Source organism: Dendrobates tinctorius, unplaced genomic scaffold (genome assembly GCF_039654945.1).
Source record: "Dendrobates tinctorius isolate UK_male_01 unplaced genomic scaffold, ASM3965494v1 ptg000035l, whole genome shotgun sequence".
NCBI lineage: Eukaryota > Metazoa > Chordata > Amphibia > Anura > Dendrobatidae > Dendrobates > Dendrobates tinctorius.
The window spans coordinates 45,290,786-45,309,649 of NW_027361703.1; the positions used below are offsets into that span (position 1 = coordinate 45,290,786).

Below are 18,864 nucleotides of genomic sequence, written 5' to 3' on the forward strand. Positions count from 1 at the left end.
TGCAGATTATGCAGCAGTCTGATATACTACATATGGTATATTAGAAACCACTGGGAGGGAATAAGTTACCTTCACATAAATCACACATGGAAAAATATGTTGTCTTGTTAATTTCTCCTCCATCTTTATTGCAAAATGTAACCGTGCCGATTAAAACCTTTATGTCCAGATCCAAAGGATTTTCATTTTGATTTTCATGGTTATTAATTTCCCACTTGCTACAGATGCTTTGTACCTGAAAAGAAAGGTACAAACAATCATGGGTTAGTGTGAAGGGTCTTTTTGATCACCGTTGATCATGGATGACAGTGTCATGTGCGCTATAAATTAAATGGCACCAATATTTAACCCCTTACCTACAATTGACGTAATATTCCATCCATGTGACCATGGACCTAATTACCATGGACGGAATATTACGTCATCGCGATCAGCGGCGCCCACGTGGTGAGCGCCGCTGATCGCGGCCGAGTGTCAGCTAATTATCATAGCTGACACCAGGCACAATGTGTCAGGGGCGGTCACGGACCGCCCCCGACACGTTAACCCCTTGCACACCGCGATCAAACGCGATCGCGGTGTACCGGGGGTTAAAGGGAAGCATCGGCAGGGAGGGGGCTCCCTCCGTGCTTCCCTGAGCCCCCCACGGCAGCGCAATGTGCAGCGCTGCTGCGGGGGGATCCTTTCCTCCAGGCCCCCGAATCCAAGATGGCGACGGGGGCCTTCAGGGGCCTGAGGAAGCTGGCTTCCTCAGTGCCTGCAAAGCGCAGGCATGAGGAAGCCTTCAGCAGTGCCTGTGTCAGATCGCTGATCTGTCACAGTGATCTGTGATGTGACAGATCAGCGATCTGTCACAGGACAGTGATGTCCCACCTGGGACAAGGTAATAAAGTAAAAAAAAAAAAAAAGTGTTAAAAATAATTGAAAAAAAAATCGCTAAATAAATTAGTAAAAAGAAAAAAAAAATATTCCCCAATAAATCCATTTTTTCAAAATAAAAAAAAACAAAAACAATAAAAGTACACATATTTGGTATCGCCGCGTCCGTAATGACCTGCCCTATAAAACTGTCCCATTAGTTAACCCCTTTAGCGAACCCCTTAAAAAATAAAAATAAAAAACGAAGCAAAAAATAATGATTTATTATCATACCACCGAACAAAAAGTGCAATAACGCGCGATCAAAAAGGCAGATATAAATATGCATGGTACCGCTGAAAACGACATCTTGTCCCGCAAAAAACGAGCCGCCTTTTAGCGTGCGACAGCCGCCAAACATAAAAACCGCCATAAATCGTAAATCAAACCCCCCGTTATCACCCCCTTAGTTAGGGAAAAATAATAAAACTAAAAGAAAATGTATTTATTTCCATTTTCCCGCTAGGGCTAGGGTTAGGGCTAGGGTTAGGGTTAGGGCTAGGGTTAGGGCCAGGGCTGTGGAGTCGGTAAGCCAAACCTGTGACTCCGACTCTGACTCCGACTCCTCAATTTCCCTTACACCGACTCCGACTCCACGACTCCGACTCCCACACATATTGCTTATATTTAAGTGAAAAATTTATTGTAGTACAATGTGAACCTCAGACATTTAATCATTTTTATGATCCAATAATCAAGATATTTAGATAGAACAGAATATATATTGGTGTACTACCCGGTTTTCATTCTTTTTGGTACAGATACGATATGGATAGACAGATATGGATAAATGGATAGATAGAGCAGATTTCTAATCTGCTTTTGCTATTGAAAACATTATCTATGAGCTCAAAAACCTTTCAGGTGATGCAGTTTTTTAAAAAGATGATCAGCTTTTGCAGCTGAAAAACGTATCCTCAAAAAACACAGGAAAAACGCTGTGTGTGAATGTAGCCTTAGATCAGGAATATAACAGCCATTTATAGGACATTTCATAACTTTCCCAAACTCCTATGAAAAAATATTCAGCACATCCTGCATTGAATTACTGTACCCAATTTATTATATATTTTAGGAGTCGGAGTCGGTCCATTTTATACCGACTCCAACTCCGACTCCGACTCCACCAAAATGAGCACCGACTCCGACTCCGAGACTCCGACTCCGACTCCACAGCCCTGGTTAGGGCTAGGGCTCAGATTAGGGTTAGGGGTGTGTTGAGGTTAGGGTTGGAGTTATAATTGGGGGTTTCCACTGTTTGGGCACATCAGGTGCTCTCCAAAGGCAACATGGCGTCTGATCTCAATTCCAGCCAATTCTGCGTTGAAAAAGTCAAATGGTGCTCCTTCCCTTCCAATCTCTGCCATGTGCCCAAACAGTGTTTTACCCCCACATGTAGGGTATCAGCCTACTCAGGACAAATTACAAAACAACTTTTGGGGTCCAATTTCTCCTGTTACCCTTAGGAAAATAAAAAATTGGGGGCAAAAATATAATTTTGCGGAAAAAAATGTTTTTTTTATTTTCACGCCCAGGCGTTATAAACTTCTGTGAAGCACTTGGGGGTTCAAAGTGCTCTCCACACATCTAGATAAGCTCCGTGGGGGGTCTAGTTTCCAAAATGGGGTCACTTGTGGGGAGTTTCAATAGTTTAGGTACATCAGGGGCTCTCCAAACGCACATGACACCAGCATACCAATCCATCAAAGTCTGCATTCCAAAACGTCACTACTTCCCTTCCGAGCCCCGACGTGTGCCCATACAGTAGTTTTCTCCCACATATGAGGTATCAGCGTACTCAGGACAAATTGGACAACAGCTTTTGGGGTCCAATTTCTCCTGTTACCCTTGGGAAAATAAAAAAATGGGGACTAAAAGATCATGTTTGTGGAAAAAATACGATTTTTTTATTTTCACGCCCGGACGTTATAAACTTCAGTGAAGCACTGGGGGGTTCAAAGTGCTCACCACACATCTAGATAAGTTCCTTGGGGGGTCTAGTTTCCAAAATGGTGTCATTTGTGGGGGGTTTCCACTGTTTTGGTACATCAGGGGTTTTCCAATCGCGACATGGTGTCCGATCTCAATTCTAGCCAAAAACGTCAAATGGCGCTGCTTCCCTTCCGAGCTCTGCTATGCGCCCAAATAGTCATTTACACTCACATATGGGGTATCAGCGTACTCAGGACAAATTGCACAATATCTTTTAGGGTCCTGTTACTTTTGGAAAAATAAGAATTGAGGGTGAAAAGATCATTTTTGTGGAAAAAATATGATTTTTTAATTGTACTGCTGTACGTTATAAACTTCTGTGAAGCCCTTGTGGGTTCAAAGTTCTCACCACATATCTAGATAAGTTCCTTGGGGGGTCTAGTTTCCAAAATGGGGTCACTTGGGGGGTTTCCACTGTTTAGGTACATCAGGGGCTCTCCAAACGCGACATGGCGTCCGATCTGAATTCCAGCCAATTTTGCATTGAAAAAGTCAAACAGCGCTCCTTCCCTACTGAGGTCTGCCATGCGCCGAAACAGTGGTTACCCCCCACATATGAGGTATCAGCATACTCAGGACAAATTGCACAATAACTTTTGCAGTCCAATTTCTCCTGTTACCCTTGGTAAAATAAAGAAAATTGAACCTGAAGTATTTTTTTTGTGAAAAAAAGTTAAATGTTCATTTTTTTTTTTAATATTCAAAAAATTCCTGTGACGCACCTAAAGGGTTAATAAACTTCTTGAATGTGGTTTTAAGCACCTTAAGGGGTGCAGTTTTTAGAATGGTGTCACTTTTGGGTATTTTCTATCATATAGACCCCTCAAAGTGGCTTCAAATGTGAAGTGGTCCCTAAAAATAAAATGGTGTTGCAAAAATGAGAAATCGCTGGTCAATTTTTAACCCTTATAACTTCCTAACAAAAAAAAATTTTGGTTCCAAAATTGTGCTGATGTAAAGTAAACATGTGGGAAATGTTATGTATTAAGTTTTTTGTGTGCCGTATCGCTGTGATTTAAGGGCATAAAAATTCAAAGTTGGAAAATTGCGAAATGTTCAAAATTTTCGCCAAATTTCCGTTTTTTTCACAAATAAACGCAAGTTATTTGAATGCAATTTTACCACTACCATGAAGTACAATATGTCACGAGAAAACAATGTCAGATTCACCGGGATCCATGAAAGCGTTCCAGAGTTATGACCTCATAAAGGTACAGTGGTCAGAATTGTAAAAATTGGCCCGGGAGTTAACGTGCAAACCACCCTTGGTAGTGAAGGGGTTAAAATTAACCCTGGGGAAAAAAGTCTAAAGAAAAAAAAATGGTGAACATTGAAAGTCTTGATGTCTTAAAAGAATTTTATTTAATCCCTTTGCGCACCCTGATTTAAGGGTACCGTTACACCTAGCGATGCACCAGCGATCCCGACTAGCGATATGACGCGGTCAGGATCGCTGGTGCATCGCTGGGTGGTCGCTAGTGAGCTGCCACACAGGCAGATCTCACCAGCGACATCGCAGGGGACGGGGATCGCTACTTACCTGTCAGACGCGGCGATCCTGCGTCCTCCCGCTCGGCTCCTCGCGTCGCTCGTCGTCACAGCAGGAAGCGCCGCAGGAAGTGACCGACTGGAATGGTCCAGGAGCTTCTCGCGCGATCAGCGATAACCAGCGGGGGAGCCGGTCGGAGGTAAGTATCACATGTAGCGATATCGCTAGCAATATCGCTGCAACGTCACAAAATCGGTGACTTTGCAGCGATATTGCTAGCGATATCGCAGTGTGTAACGGGGGCTTAACTGTACATCACAATCAGGCTCTGGATAAGCCATCACTATCTGATCATTGGGGGTATGACACCTGGCACCTCCCCCAATTAGCTGCTGTTGACGCGAATGTGCTCAGTTGTGGAGCTGCACAGCCCAGCTCCGTCAACTGCGTAATTGTCGCGGCTGGGTACTGCACATCAGACCCCTATATTGATGTGCAAGCCATCAATATAAAAGTCCCGGACAACCCCTTTAAATTGAGCCAGAATATTCTGCTCGCTTCCAGTCACTGGAATGGTGCAGGGAGCGGTTCCTGTGTGAGTGGCACTGTGACTGACAACCTTTTCCGCAGTATATGTGTGCCACTTGTGCAGAGCAATGAGAACATGGAAAACGGTCTTAGGAGCGCAGGAAAGAGACTTAGACGAGACTTAAACGCATTGTGGTTTAACCCCATCTCTCATCTGAGTCTCTTTCCTGCGCTTCTATGACCGTTTTCCATTTTCTCATTGCTCCCATCCTCCATCGGAGGTTTTCGGCTGGAGCCGCGGTGGAGACCCGGCAGTCCGTCCACCCCTGGTTGCTTCCTAAGCGCTCCTTCATGACCGCTTATCACTGACTCCTATTCACTTGTGCAGACCAGACTGTCAAAGTACCGGGGAATGATTACTGCACACTCACTGCATAGTGACACCGCCCACGATGCAAGTGGCTGAAGGGAGGATACAAATTCATTTTCTCCATGTAGCTGACAATCCAGTGAGAAAGCCTGGCAAAACTTCAATGCCATTTACCTGCAGATTAACTCTGTATCTGCATGTGAATAACATTTCTGGATATGACAGGCTACCTTTAACCACAGCCCACAACCTGATTTCAGCTTTATGACGAGGTTAAATTTACCACTCTGATCAGTGTCCCTTTATGTGGTAATAACTCTGGAATGGATCCCACTGATTCTGAAAATGTTTTTTTCTGAACATATTATACTTTAGGATAGTGGTAAATTTAGGTAGACATTTTTTGCATTTATTGGTAAAAATATCAGAATTTCGCCGAAAACTTTGAAAAGTTTGCAAATTTCAAACTTTCATATCCTTAAACCAAATGGTCAATTATAAATAACATTCCCACATGTCTACTTTCAATCTGAATAATTTTTTAAACTTTTCTGGTTAGGACGTTAGAAGGGCTAGAAGTTAAACAGCAATTTCTCATTTTTCCAACAAGATTTACAAAACTGTTATATTAAGGGCCAAATCGCTTTTGAAGTGACTTTGAGGGGCCTATATGACAGAAATTACCTAACAAGTGACACCATTTTAAAAACTGCACTCCTCAAAGTGCGCAAAACAACATTCACCATTTTAATTTTTCCTACAAAAATGGTCATTTGGCCACAAATATTTCATTTTCACAATGGTAACAGGAGAAAGTGGACCATACAATTTGTTGTGCAATTTCACCCGAGTACACCGATACCCCATATGTGGTGGAAAATTTGAGCGCACTGCATGGCTTGGAACAGGGGTGCCATTTGATTTTTGGAGCACAAAATTGGCTGCAATAGATGGCTGACACCATGTCACGTTTGCAAAGACCCTGATGTGCATAAACAGTGGAATTCTCCCACAATTGTCCTCATTTTGGAAAGAACACTCATCAAGGAATTTATCTAGAGGTGTAGAAAGCACCTTGAACCCAAGTGCTTCATTGAATTTTATAAGGTTGAGTCGTGAAAATGAAAAAAAAAAAAAACATTTCCCCACAAAAACGATGCTTTAGCCCCAAATTTTTCATTTTTACAATGGTAGCAGGAGAAAGCGAACCATAGAATTTGCGGAGCGATATGTCCTGAGCACACCAATTCACCACTTGTGTGGAAAACTACTGTTTGGGTACACGACAGGCTTCGGAAGGGAAGGAGCCTCAATAGAATTCTGGAGCACACTTTTGGCTGGAACAGATTGTGGATGCCATGTCACATTTCAAAAGCCCCTGACATGCCAAATCAGCAGAAACCCCCACAAGTAACTCCATTTTTTTAAAACTACACCTCTTGCGGAATTTATATAGTGGTGTAGGGAGCATTTTTAACCCTCCCTCAAGCGATTCACGGAAGGAACAGGAGAAAATATAGCAAAAAATGTGGCACGCAATTTCTCTTGAGTACGCTAATACCCCATATGTGTTCGAAAACTACTTTTGAGGCACAGTGAAAAGCTCAGAAGCTTTTTGCATTGGGCTAATTTCATTTCAAGTGATCCAAATCTGAATATTTTTTTACCTGATATTTTAGGATTTTTTTTTTTTAAGTGTTACTTTAGTGAATTAAAAAAAACATGGATTTTTGTGAGTACTCACCGTAAAATCCTTTTCTCCGCTCATTGGGGGACACAGATACTGTGGGTGTATGCTTCTGCCGCTAGGAGGCTGACACTAAGTGAAAAAAAGAGGTTAGCTCCTCCTCCGCAGTATACACCCTCGCCCCTATTGCGAGCGGAAATCAGTTTGGTGCCAAAGCAGTAGGAGGACAAAAAAAATCAGCCTTAATACAGGTACAACATGTGCAAAGGAAAACACCACCCTTATATCAAATAAGTAAACACATATTCATTTAAACAAGAGCCAACTGGCTATCAGGGTGGGTGCTGTGTCCCCCAATGAGCGTCTCGGAGAAAAGGATTTTACGGTGAGTACTCACAAAAATCCATGTTTCTCCTTCGTCTCATTGGGGGACACAGATACTGTGGGACGTCCTAAAGCAGTCCCTGGGTGGGAGATTGACTCACCGATCCAAGCTACATGCACCTCCTGTTTAAAGGTGCGCCACCGTTGCTTGGAGACTCCTTCTACCCAGGCTTGCATCCGCCGAGGCCTGAGTATGGATATTATGTTTGGCAAATGTGTGCAGGCTGGACCAGGTTGCTGCCTTGCAAACCTGTTCTGTCGAAGCCTGGTGCCGAAGCGCCCAAGAGGCGCCCACCGACCGGGTAGAGTGCGCTCTGATCCCTGCCGAAATCGGCGTGCCTCTAATGCAGTAGGACTCCTGAATAGTCAAACGAATCCATCTGGCTATGGTCGTCTTTGCGGCAGCGAGTCCCTTCCTGCGTTCTTCAAGGAGCACGAACAGCGTGTCCATCTGAGGAAAGGGTGCGATCCGTGACACGTACCTCCGGAGGGCTCTTACCAGGTCTAACGTGTGAAGAGCCTTCTTCCACACGGTGCACCGGTGCTGGACAAAATGAAGGCAAAGCAACAACTTCATTGATGTGACAAAGAGGACACGACCTTCGGCAGAAAAAGAGGGGCTGGTCTGAGGACCACCTTATACCTATGGAAAGTGAGGAACAGAGCTCGGCAGGATTGAGCCGCCAGCTCTGAAACCCGCCTGATGGAAGTGATGGCCACTAGGGGAACAACTTTCCAGGAAAGGTACCTCAAAGCGATATCCTGAAGAGTTTCCAATGGAGCTTCCTGCAGAACACTTAGGACCATGTTAGGAACCCAGGCGTCCATCGGCGCCATATAGGGAGGTATCAAGTGGGACACTCCCCGGATGAAAAGTTTTCACCTGCAAATTGGTAGCAACCCTGCACTGGAACAGGACGGATAAGGCCGACATTTGTCTCCTGCGGAAACCTGGGGCAAAGCCCAAGTCTAATGCTCTACCGACTGAGCTATCCGGGCTCTCTGAGCCCGACTGGAGAAAAAACAAGATGTTGGAGATCGAGAATCTTAGCGGAGAAACACAGCGGCCTCGACATCAAGCAAGGAACACCTTCCAGGTGTGGTGGTAAATTCATGCTGAAGCAGGCCTCCGGGCACTAATCGTTGTAGCGACCACCTTGCTCCCGAACCCTTCCTGGGTTAGAATCCAAGATTCAACGGCCCTGCCGTCAAACACGGGGTCCCTGCGTTCGGGTGGCAAATTAGCCCTTGAGACGGTAGATCTGGGCGCCCTAGCAGGAGTCCAGGAACATCGGCAAGCAGCTGCCTTAGATCTGCGTACCACGCTCGACGGGGCCAGTGTGGGGCCAGCAGAATCGCCGGCCCCCCTTCCGTCTTGATCCCTTTGCTGACTCTCGAGAGTAGTGGCAGTGGGGAAAATAGATATGGGAGGCGATACTGGTTCCATGGTAGAACCAACGCGTCCACCGCGAATGCCTGCGGGTCCCTGGCCCAAGCGACATATGTGGCACCTTGGCATTCACTCTGGAAACCATCAGGTCCACATCCGGAGCTCCCCACAGTTGACAAATCTGTTGAAGAACTTCGGGATGTAGAGACCACTCTCCGGGTGCAAGACCCTGCCGGCTGAGGAAGTCTGCCGCCCAATTTTCCACGCCCGGGATGTGGACAGCCGAAATCACCGAGTGGTTTGCTTCTGCCCACTGAAGAATGTGCTCCACCTCGCGCATGTTTGTTCTGCTGCGGGTGCCCCCCTGACAAATTATGTAAACCACCGCCGTGGCGATGTCCGATGGAATCCGGACGGGGCGGCCTGCTAGAAAGTGATGAAACTTCTGCAGAGCCAGCCGAATTGCTCGTATCCCCAATAAGTTGATCGGGAGGCGTACCTCCTGTGGCGACCACCGTTTCTGGGTTGTGTGGTGGCGAAACACCGCTCCCCAAACGAGGAGACTGACGTTGATTGTCATTATCAACCCATGACATGGGGGGAAAGGTTTCCCCAAGGCCAGAGAAGAACTGGTTATCCACCATCCGAACGACTGCCTGACTTGAGAGGACAGTTTGCAACGCCGATCGAGCGTGAAAGGATTATTGTCCCAGGCTGACACGAGGCGTGCTGCAGGGGGTGAAGGATGGAACTGGACGACAGTTATCGCTTCGATTGCTGCCACCATTTTCCCTAGGATCCTTATCGCGGATCGGATGGTATGAGGGACTGGTTGGCGTAGTGTCCGGACTCCCTGCCGGAGACTAGCGCCCTTTCCTGAGGGAGAATTATCAACCTTCAGCAAGCGTCGAAGATCATTCCTAGGAAGGTGATCCTCTGAGCTGGCACAAGGGATGATTTCTTTGCATTGACCAACCATCTAAGTGGCAAGAGTATCTAGCGTGATGTTAACACCTTCCTCACATGCCTGTATTGACGGGCCCTTGACCAAGAGGTCGTCCAGATAAGGCAAGTTGACTATGCCTCGAGAATGTAGTGTGGCCCTGACAATTGCCATAACCTTTGTGAACACTCTGGGAGCCGTGGCTAGCCCGAAGGGTAGTTTTACGAAATGCAAATGCTGAACGCTGATGGCGAAGCGTAGCCGCCTCTGATGAGGAGGAAAAAGTGGGAATATGCAGAAATGCGTCCTGGCTGTCAATTGAGGCCAAGTATTCTCACTGCTCCATGACCGCTATGACTGAACGGAGACTCCATCCGGAAATGTCTGATCCCAATGAATTTGTTCAGAAGCTTCAGGTCCAAAAAACAGGCCTGACAGACCCGTCGTTTTTGGGAACCGCAAAAAGGTTGGAATGAAACCCCTGAGCTCTTCTGTGTTCCGGCACTGGAACAATGACTCCGCTGTGCAGGAGCGACTTGATGGCTCCCAATAGGGCCTTTACATGAGTATCCACCCTGGGAAGCCGGGAAAGAAAAAACCATCCTGGGGGGTATCTGACAAATTCTATTTTGTAACCGGAGGACACCAATTCTTGTACCCATGCGTCGCGAGCGATGTTGGCCCAGACGTGGTGAAAACAGAGTAGGCAGCCGCCCACTTTGCTGGTGTCGTCTGGTAAAGACCTCGAGTCATTTGGCCGATGATCCTTAGGACCTGGGTCCCCTCGATCTGGCCTGTTGAGCACGCATTCTCCCCAATGGGTTGGCTCTATATAACCTGCCGCTCCCTATCCTGATTGGGGCGGCCTGAGGTGGTGGAATTGGGCCACGTAGTCCACTCGGAGTCCTTTAACGCATGACCCCGGACCGGTCTCCTATTTGGGTCCCGGACCAGGCTCAGGCTGCTTAGCGGCCACCCCTGACCAATGCCGTCACGCCCGGCCAAGAATGGCCGGTGGCACTGCGAAAGGCCCGAAAACATGCCTGAATCGGGTGACGAAAAAACGATTTAACCTTCTGTTGAGGGAGAAACCCGCTCTTTCCTCCTGTGGAGTCGGAGATAAATTGATACAAAAATTGGCGGCCGCACTGATAAGGCAGGGAAGTCAAGGACTTCTTGGAAGTAGAATCGGCCTGCCATGTCCTCAACCCAGGGCTCTTCAGATAGAGATTGCATTAGCGGCAGCAAGTGCTGAACAATTGGCCGCATCCAAAGACGCATTCAATACATAATCTCCGGCTATCGTCATCTGACATGTGACCTCCGAGATCTCTGCAGGTAGATCCTGCTCCTGCGCGACCTTGTTTAATGTTTCTGACTATGATATCATAGCCTTGGCTACCCAAGTTGCTGCGAACGAGGGAGCGAGTGCAGACCCTGACGCCTCAGATACTGAACGACCTAGGCTCTCAATAAGGCAGTCCGTGGGATCTTTAATCGAAGAAACCCTAGGGACAGATAACAGGGTCTTAGTGGCCAGGCGTGAAACCGGAGGATCCACTATCGGGGATTCCATCCATTGTTTACGGAGGTCCGGAGCAAACGGATAACGTTTCGAGTGTCCTTTAACCTGAGAAAAATGCAATTTTGGACGTTCTCTGTGCCGCTGCACTATGTCCTCAAACTCAGAGTGAGAGGAAAAAATTCTGTGCGGCCGCTTCACCCGCTTACATGCCACTTTACGTCCCGTAGCCGCTGCGGTATCATCCTCAATCCCCAGGGTCTGATTGATGGCTTCTATGAGGCTGTCCACTGTTTCACGTGACCCTGGAGTGTCCAGGTCCATGGGCTCGTCTGAGTCGCAATCTGAGGTCTGCTCGCTATCAACCACTGGTGACGGGGAGCGAGAAGCAGACCTTACGGATGCCGAAGGCACCGGATGGACTGGGCGACACCGTGTGGATTCGTTTCCCCCGGGTCTGCCTGGAGTGAGGGTGGCCCCTGCAGGCCGGAGGCTCCTGTGAGGTGGAGGTTCCCTCTAAAGGCGGCGAGACACTGTCCCTGCCCCTATCTGGGGCTTGAAGGGATTCTATTGCTCTCGCAAGCGACGCCATGTACTGTGACAGTGATCGGGCCCACTCCGGGGCATTTGACACATTGGTCGCGGTCGCAGGGGAGGGCTCCTGGGCGCATTTGGATTCGCAGGCTTCGCATAAATGCTGCCCTGCACCCGCGGAAACGCAGCCCGACAAGAGATGCATGGCGCGTAAAAGAACATGTGCGTCTTTGCTTTTGTTCGGACATACTGTATCTGTCCGCTGCTGGGGATATAGGGAGGAGGTAGCCTCTCGGGCAGCACTTACCCCAGTCCTGCGCCCCCCCGACCTGGATGCTTCCTTTAAATCGCGCGCCGACATCTGTGGCGCGCACCAGCCTGTAAAATCGCTCTAGGGGCTGTACTCCCACTTTGCGGCCTAGCCCGTGCTCCGAAGCCTCGATTTTTACCACCGCCGAGTGCGGGGCGGGCTGCCGGAAGTGACACGCGGCCCCGAGGGCGGAACTTCCGGCCGCGGCCTAGCTCCGGCCTAAGCCGCGGCCTCAATTTTTCCCCTACCCGACCGGGGGGGGGGGGTTGGGGGCGCGGTACCAAAAGTGGCGCTACTGACCAGCGCAGTGTTCCTGTCCTGACGGATCCAGCCCTTCTCTTGCATGGCTAGTGGACACCGCGAGGCGTGCCGCGGCTGTGGGCTCCAGCCCGAAATCTTCGCAGGAGCCCTCCCCGACCCTCTCCTCACCGATGATCTTTTTCAGCCTGAGCGCAGGTATGTGAGGGGGTCTTTGATAAAAAAATAGGACGGTGCAGGCACCCTAGCTCCATCTAACCCCTTCAGGGGGTGAGGAGAGGGACCGTCCGCCACCTTGCAGCACTGCCGTCTAGCGTTGGTGGAGCAGTGGGGGCCGCACAGACTAGACTTGTGCCTCTGTGCAAGCCCATGGTTTCAATACCAAGGGGTGGACAGGGCTAAGTCTGGCACAATGTCCCACGTCGCGGGAGAGGATACGTGGAGGGATATTCGCACGTGGTCGCCCGTTGATGGTTTGGGGAAATCGGATCCTTTCAATAGGATGCGTTGCCCCTGTCTTATCTTCATAAAATAAAAATACAAAGAAAAAAATAGATGTCTGGGGAAAAGTCCCAGAGATGTCCCTCGGTGCGGGAAAGGATACGCGGAGACGATACTCAACGCGTGCTCGCCCGTTGATGGTTTGGGGAGATCGGACCCTTTCAATAGGATCCGTCGCCCCTGTCTCATCTTCATAGTAAGCTAGAAAAAAATAGTCTGGAGAGATCCAGACTGTGTGTGCCTCCATAGGACACTAAGCAAAAACTGATTTCCGCCCGCAATAGGGGCGAGGGTGTATACTGCGGAGGTGGAGCTAACCTCTTTTTTCACTTAGTGTCAGCCTCCTAGCGGCAGAAGCATACCCCCACAGTATCTGTGTCCCCCAATGAGACGAAGGAGAAAAATAAGTTTAATTTGTTAAAATTAACAAATTAAAATTGATTTGTCAATTTTTTATAGGTTTCTAAAATTTAAAAAATAGAATTTTGGGCTTGTCTGACTTTACATTTGTTTTATCCCTGACTAGAATTAAGATACAGCGATGGAATAGGCATCATCGTGTTCAGGATTATACAGGCTTTAATTTGATATATCACAAGACTATATTTCTTGATACTTTGTTTTTGTGGCGTCAAGTTCTAAATTTTCATAGGCGATTGCGGAAAAACTCAAATTTTTCAAAAAATGCATATGTGTTACTTGTGTTCTTGGTTACATTTGTTCAGAGATTCAAGTTGGGATCTCTGTACACTCAAATTTCGAAGCAATATTTTGTACATGCAGTCTCATCCTAATCATTGAAACAATATTATCAGAATAGTGTGTTCAAAAATATGTCAAAGAGTGGCCTATCTGCATATAGACCAGCGATAGTAAAACGACTACAAACTCCAAATACATGGAATATAACACTATAAAACACACAGCCAACATACAGTCCTACTCACTGTTATTGGCACCCATGAAATGTAAGTACATAATGTGGAATATCTCCTGAAAAATATGAATGAAGTGAAACAGTTTTTTTGTATAGCGCACTCTTGTTAAATACAAAAGAGAAAATGATAAACAATTTAAAACAAAAAACAATGGGAGGTAAAAATAGTAAAACCTAAAGCTTTCTGTGACACTAGTATTGGCACCCTTTACATTTAGGCTATGTGCTGTGGAAATGTCCGCAGCATTTCCGCAACTCCCTGCCGCGGGTAAAACGCATGTGGAATTCACATGCGTTTTCCCGCAAAATACTAGCGTTTTGAAAGCGTTTTTAGCTTGCAGAATGCTAGCGCTTTTCCAAGCGTTTGTAGCATCGCTTGGAGAAGAGATTGACAGGTTGGTCACACTCGTCAAACATAGTGATTGACAAGTGTGACCAACTTTTTTTTACTATTGATGCTGCCTATGCAGCGTCAATAGTAAAGATAGAACGTTAAAAATAATAATAATAAAAAAAATGGTGATATACTTACCTTCTGGCGGCCCCTGGAGTCCTCGGCAATGATCCCGGTACGTTCCGTTCCCAGGGATGCATTGCGCGAAGGGCCTTTGTGACATCCTTTGTCCTCCAGTAAGACAATAACCAAAAGCACACATCCAAAAGAACACAGGGATAGTTGAAAAAGAAAAAAATGGACTGTTATAAAACTACCAGCAATGAGTCCTGCCCTCAATCACATTGAAAATCTTTGGGGTGAGCTGAAATCTGCCATTGGGAAAAAGACCGGAAGCCCTGCTCTTTCTAGCACAACCGATCAGATGATCGCAGTTTCTTATCTCCCATGTCCCATGGAGACTCTATTGAAGCCAAAGTAAATTTGAAAAAAAAATGTTTAAAAATATGAAAAAATAGAGCTCAAATCACCCCCTATTCACCCCATTTAACATAAAACAAAAAAAAAAATACACATATCTGGCATCGCCGCGTTCAGAATCGCCCGATCTATCAAGCTATAAAAAGAATGAATCCGATTGGTAAACGGTGTATCGAAAAAAATAGTAAAAACGCCAGAAACATTTTTTTTGTTTTTTTGGTTGCAGCAACATTGCATTAAAATGCAATAATGGGTGATCAACTGATCGTAGACACCAAAATGGTATCAATAAAAAATAAGCCCTCACCCAGCCCCAGATCGCAGCAAAAAGGGAGACGCAATGGGTCTCGGAAAATGGTGCAAATTTTTTTTTTTTTCTTTTTAACAAACTTTGAATTTTTTTTTCACCACTTAAATAAAAAACAGAAGGAAGAAACACACCGACACTGGATATAGTATATATCAAAATAAAATGATACACTGAGCAATCAATAATAATAAAATATACCACCAGTGTACAGTGAAATTAGTGATTACACACTAGTTAGGATAGAATAAACCAACCAACCAATCATGAGACCTATTAACCATAGAAAACCAGACAGGGTGTACTTAATTAATAATATTTTTATTGTACAAGTGGTTACATAAAAACCAATTAAAAACAAAAAGTGCACGTATAGGAACGATTTAACAAAACTGTAAAATAAAATTGGACCCAATTACATATAAAATATGCATACCTCATATATTATAAAGTGACCATTTTCCAAAAAGGGATTATATAATATATAAAAAGTGCAAATACATAAAATTAATGACAAAATAAATCACAATCATAAAAAAGTGCTGTGTGCGATGTGCAAAATATACCACACAGTGATTATATATCATATGCAAAAAATTATAAAAAAAGAAAAAAACACTTGTGCCTTTAAAAAGTCAAATATGTATATCCACAAAAATTTTTTTTTACAAGTGACTCAAGACAATCACATATACAATATAAAGTGCATTGTGCATGTGCAATTTTTAAAACATACACATATAGAGCAACCAGTGTCTTTTTTATACAGTGCAAACAATTATATTTTATAGAGGATTTGCAAAAATAGATCCTATACCTTTAAGGGTCACCACGTCCCTATCACGCGCTCCCCTATTATTATTATTATTCATTAAGTACACTCTGTCTGGTTTTCTATGGTTAATAGGTCTCATAATTGGTTGGTTGGTTTATTCTTAAATAAAAAACAACCTAGACTTGTTTGGTATCTACAATTTCGTAATGACCTGGAGAATCATAATGGCAGGTCAGTTTTAGCATTTAGCAAAACACAAATGCAAAAACAAAAATGGTCTGCGGCATGAAGGGGTTAATATCTGAATTTTTTTACTTTTAAAATATTTAGTTTTCTTGGATACACAAAGGATGGTGATGGACCAGAAGGTGCCAAAATGTCACTTCTACTTCATTGTCAGAATTTTGGAGAGTACATTAGCCAGCCACCAGTGTCGGTTGTATTCACCTCTCACATAACTAGTTATGTCATCCATTGCCAATCTTGAGCCACTTTCCATTTTGTTGATGAAAAAAAAAATTCTTTACATTTATTTCTCTTTCACTAGATGAATGAAAGTGGTATTGCCGAGTGCCTTTGATGGGTTCTGTTTCCAGAAAATGATTTTTTAACAAACGTTCCTCTCCTTCGTAGTCCTGCTTTGTACAATACATGAACTGGATGGAATATTTTTCTCACATCTGAGGAAAAGTTGCATGGGTGTTAAGATTTGGTGTGAATAGGTCCTCTGGAGGCTAGCTCGAGCAGCAAGATGTTTCATGGTGCCTCCTAAGTCATCACATACACCTTTGCCATGAGCTATGGCCCAAAAAGTGCTACTCGCCTTCTACTCCAAAATCTTTATTGTGATGGCAGATATTTATAACATTTTTACTATTTTTAAACTGTGCAGAAGAGCCATCTGAGAAAGAGCAGACCTTGCTCAAACTTGGTAGCATGTTAATTTTTTATCACTGAAATCAATTTTTTTTTTAATACAGCTATTGAATCATGAAGTTAGACTGGTTTCACAGTTGCGTTCAGCAGGGCTGCGGATGGCTGCCTACTTCTTCACTGAAGCTCCGCCTACTTCTGTATGCGTCCTGCGTACCTATCTTTAACACTGGGTACGCAGGGACATGCGTGGTATGCGGATGCATCTGCATGTGGTGATTTGACATGTGCGGCGACCGCACGGAAACGCTAATTTTCGTGTGGTCGCCGCACACGTCAAATCGCCGCATGTGGACGCATCTGCATACAACGCATGTCCCTGCGTACCCAATGTTAAAGATAGGTACGCAGGACGCATACAGAAGTAGGCGGAGCTTCAGTGAAGAAGTAGGCAGCCATCCGCAGCCCTGCGGTGAAACCAGCCTAAGCACTCAGATATCATAAGTGCACTTTTGTATTTCATTTATGACTGTAAGCAGAGCAGGCTTACTACTATTCAGCTAAACATACAACAGAACAGATGCTGCTTTCATGGCGCTGGTGGAGACATTTCACAAGGGAAAAACAGCAGGAACCAGCCCCTGAAACTAGCATTACTGATGACGCTTCATTTCAGGGTGGCATACAAAGTAAGGAGAGTGTCGTTATGTACCAGCCCCCACCCCTTCGATGACGCTTTGTTTCAAAGTGGAAAGGGGAGTGACAGCAGTTTCAGCCATCAGATGATGATTTGTTTGCATATCCCATCATGCACTAAGGATTCTCAAATGAATGGTCATAGGTAGAGATGGGCAAACCCGAGCAGTAAAGTTCGAGGTCGATACCGAACACCTACTGTTCAGGCTCGGACCTCAAACAAGGACATCACTAGGAAGTCTGTGTTACTGTTCGGGTTCAGGCCCTCGCGTGTGTTTCTCGCACTGTCAAAAATTTCTCCTGGTGAACTGCGGAGAACTCACAGCTGCAAAATAACACTTTTTCTCACTGTGCGAGCATTGATCTTAGGTGGGGTCAGACTTGAAACTCGGACGAGTCTCGCATGTCAATACCTGGCACTGCTGCCGGCACTCGGATTGGAGAGTTCAGCTGCATGTATTTCTATGTAGCTGAACGCTCCGATCCAAGTGTCTGCGGCAGTGCCGGGTATGGACATGCGAAACTCGTCCGAGTTTCTTGCAAGTCTGACCCCGGCCTCACCAATATCATCGCAGTTCAGGGGCCCGGTTAGGAACGCAGCCTCAGTGACCTGCTGTAACCTCAATGATGGCTCTCGGTGTGGGCAGTTGCATTTTGGTACTGTCCAGGTTGAAAACTGTTTATCCCAGACATGGATTATAGAGTGAGAGAGAAAGACGGACAGTTGAGGGATATGGTTTTTAATTTTTTTTATATTTTTTATTTATTTACAGGAGATTATGGCTTCAGTGGAATTGGCGTTTGGTCAGTATAACTGTGTTTGTTATTTTTAAATAAAATGTGCTTTTTTTTTATTTCAAAATACCATATTTTGCGGATTATAATATGCACCCCTAATAAAATGGTGCTGCTTCCTATAGTCCATGCGTCTTATTGCTGGCCGGGGATAGTGGTTGCGGTGAAGCAGGGTCCCAAGGTCGCTGCTGTAGGAGGAAATAGTGAAGTGTTGCTGCAGGCCGCAGGCCCACAGCTGTCTGCCTAGCCTTTGCTGGTTATTAATTACTACATGGAGGCCCGATGCTATCGCATGGGGAGAGCGGTAATGTCACTATGGGGGCAGGCTTTGCAGCGTTGAGAATCTCTTCCCCCCCATGTGTTCACCCACCTATCCACTCGCTCTTTCCCCATGTGCTGACTTTTCCCATCTGTGCTCTCTTTGACCTGTCTACCCCATGTGCTATCCCCCTTGTCTGCAGTCTCTCTCCTTCCTATGCTGTGTTCTCCCCCTCATGTGCTGTCCCCCCCGTGCTGTCTCTCTCAATCCTGTGCACTTTCTCTCTCCCCATCTGCTGTCTTCTCCTCTCATGTCATCTCTTCTTTGACCTGTGTACCCCATGTGCTCTCCTCCTTGTCTGCTCTCTCTCTACACCACTGTGCTGTCTTCTTCCCTCATGTGTTCTCTTGTTTGAGCCGTCTCCCCCCTACGTCGCGCATCTGCCGCCTGGATCAGCCAAATGATTCACTGCGCCTGCGTGGAATTCAGACTGCCACCATCTTTGTGCAGACAGATATCGGC

At 45.8% G+C, this 18,864-nt stretch overlaps 1 protein-coding gene across 2 annotated transcripts in view; it reads right to left on the reverse strand.

Moving 5' to 3' along the window:
- The window catches only part of MOV10L1 (Mov10 like RNA helicase 1), a 260,035-nt gene that overhangs the window by 168,479 nt on the left and 72,692 nt on the right, over positions 1-18,864 (reverse strand). For both annotated transcript variants that reach the window (XM_073573462.1, XM_073573463.1), the window contains one exon: positions 70-235. In XM_073573462.1, coding sequence (XP_073429563.1) covers positions 70-235 — 166 coding nt within the window. The remainder of the gene's footprint in view (positions 1-69; positions 236-18,864) is intronic.